Genomic DNA, 2,655 nt, shown 5'->3' on the forward strand with positions numbered 1-2,655 from the left:
TATATTTTTATACAATATAAATATAAATATTCATATAAAAAATTGTTAATAGTATACGCACATTGACAAAATAATTTTTTGTTATTTATTGGAATACTTAATTTTTTTCAAGGAATGATAACATGATGGATAGATATATTGGTTTCTTGTTTTTTCGTTTATTAATTAATGTTTTAAACAACAATACAGTCTTTCATAACTTTAATAATGTTAAACTAATCATCTAACATTTTTCTTCTTATATAGTTTTTATAAATAAAATATAATTTATATAAAATATATTTTTTGTATAGAACAACATATATCTTAATACAAAGTACTTGTAATGTAATGTATAACTCGTGGTTGCTTTGGAGCAATGTTGTATGATAGTAATTTTACTACTCCTTCTTCACCTTTTTCTAAATAAGCTTTTTCTATCATATCATATGTAACACCTGCTTTTGATATTTTTTTAACCATTGCACTTGATAAACTACTTTCTAAGGGAGCCAAAGTTTGTAAAACTAAGGGCTCAAAAAAGCATTGGCTATTGATGAACAACTCTTCAGTTGTTATTTTTAAATTCGTTATTTTTTTCAATATCTCAACATCATAAAGAGCTTCATGAAACCCTTCTGATGATTGATATTTAAAAAATAATTTGCCAACGTTGATAGTTTAAATAATCCTTTTCCTTTTTTGTCGAGCATTTTCTTTTTTAAAATTGACAATGTATCTGAGTACCCACCTATAAAATTGAAATTTTTCAACATACCATGATTTTTCAAGGCTTCAAATAAACGTCCAGCATCAAATGAAGCATTATGAGCTACTAATAAGCATGGATTTGATCTCGTTTTCAAGAATTGATGCAAAGAAAGCAAAGCATCACGTAGTGGAATCGTAATGACTTTTTTATTATTGAAATATAATTGACCATTAATATTTCTCAAGCCTGTAACATCAGATGCTTGCTGATTGATTGTTTGTGTTGGACTAATATATACAGAGAACGAGTGATTTTCACATCTTGCTGCAATTTGTAAAATATCAGCAGATTTATGAAAACCAGAAGTCTTTATATCAATGTAAGTAATGTGGCAGTCTTTTGATACACTTGGTACATCAAGTAGACCAAGTGTGTTGATGTCTATGTGTACAGGTGTTGATGGTACCACTTTAGAACCCATTTGTTCATCATCAAATTCTATGCCACAATTACTTTGATATTGTATGCCTTCTGATTTTTCTGTTTTTTTTTTCAATGCTTTTCTTTTTTTGGCTACCAAAATTCTCTGTAACTTAGCTTCTTTTGTTTTTAATTTTATAGATCTTTGAACTTTTATTTTATCTAATAGCTTTGCAAAGCCAGCTGTGTATGTTCCAGGAGTTAAGTTTAATTTTTTTTCAATTTCCATGACGTGTTGTTCTCCATCATTAAAATTTAATACAGCACTTGCAACTCTATAATCAGCAGATGCACTCATACTGTAACATTGGATTTTTGGCATTTTACGTGCTACCATCCCATTAAACATCTCATTCAGCTGGCTAGTTGCATCAACAGAAAATTTAGATGAATTATTGGCATATTTTGCTAACAACTCTTGTAATGCAGCGTATAATTTCTCACTTGTTAATTTTATAGTGTGTTTTTTTAAATTTTTATGACACGAGTCACCACAGTTATCATGCTTATCATAAACATGGTCAGCTATTATCAAAAGACTACTTTATTTTAGCAGCATCACCAGCGTTTTGTGCTAAAGCATAAGCGAAACATTTTTTTAAATGAGAAATAACACCATTGCCAGCTAATTGCGAATGTGTTTGTTTTAATTTATATAGACATTTAACAAAATTATTTTCAAGTGGATCCTACAAGATAATTTAAAAATTTTATGAATGCTACCCTGTAAAATTGCTGATATAGCACAGCTATCATCATCACCAACAAGAACTCTCATTGCTTTCTAAAATTTTACTATTATTAACTAGCTGTGAAGCTATACTAGCTTCCATACTTTTGGCACTACCATAATGGTTTTTGCGACAGTCATGACTATCTGTGGAATAGCCATTGTCACATTTTTTACATTTCCTGTTACGAGTGGCAAAATCAAGAATTTTTTTTGATGAAAAACCTATGATGCTTCCATAGCCATTAAGACTATCATAACTTCTACAATTTCCTCGTTTGCTCCAGCCCATGTCATATGAAACGATGATATTAATAACTTGTCCTACTGAAGTATCAAATGCCTTGACAAGATCAGCTGTCATTGGTTTTCCATTATCATCCACCAATGAATAAAGTCGTTGTAGCTCTGGAAACATTTTATGGTTTTATAAAAAAAAAAGTAAAACCAAATAGGCAAAGTGTTATTCTTTTTCTACGAAATTTAAATATTTGAATGATAAATAATTTTATGTGCAATTCATTTTTTGCCATACAGTTTTATAAAAAAAAAATAAAATAAAATCAAGTAGGCCAAGTGTTATTCTTATTCTATGAAATTGAAATATTTGAATTTGATTAAAAAAAGAAAAAGAAGGTTGATAATATATTGCTTGGTCAATCATCAATCAGGTCATTACAATTTCCAACATTTTCTTCTGATGCAGCTCTTAAACAACATTCTTCAGCAGCTTTTTCGAGTGCTGGACTAATTT

At 29.0% G+C, this 2,655-nt stretch overlaps 1 protein-coding gene across 1 annotated transcript; it reads right to left on the bottom strand.

The window, feature by feature from the left end:
- Positions 1-306: 306 nt before the first annotated feature.
- Positions 307-2,319, bottom strand: LOC122850373. The gene is made up of 5 exons (XM_044149531.1): positions 1,938-2,319; positions 1,715-1,796; positions 1,323-1,614; positions 758-1,277; positions 307-482 (listed from the first exon to the last, which is right to left on the bottom strand). Exons 1-5 carry the CDS (start codon positions 2,317-2,319, stop codon positions 307-309), a joined length of 1,452 nt encoding a protein of 483 aa, XP_044005466.1.
- Between the last annotated feature and the right edge of the window lie 336 nt (positions 2,320-2,655).

Source organism: Aphidius gifuensis, linkage group LG2 (genome assembly GCF_014905175.1).
Source record: "Aphidius gifuensis isolate YNYX2018 linkage group LG2, ASM1490517v1, whole genome shotgun sequence".
NCBI lineage: Eukaryota > Metazoa > Arthropoda > Insecta > Hymenoptera > Braconidae > Aphidius > Aphidius gifuensis.

Excerpts from the sequence above, each read along its gene's own strand:
- LOC122850373 (XM_044149531.1), bottom strand. The coding sequence starts at position 2,319 with ATGTTTCCAGAGCTACAACGACTTTATTCATTGGTGGATGATAATGGA. Across the intron at positions 1,797-1,937 it reads AGAAAGCAATGAGAGTTCTT|CTGGCAATGGTGTTATTTCT; the intron begins GTTGGTGATGAT and ends ATTCGCAATTAG. Across the intron at positions 1,615-1,714 it reads GGTGATGCTGCTAAAATAAA|TGAGAAATTATACGCTGCAT; the intron begins GTAGTCTTTTGA and ends AAAATTAACAAG.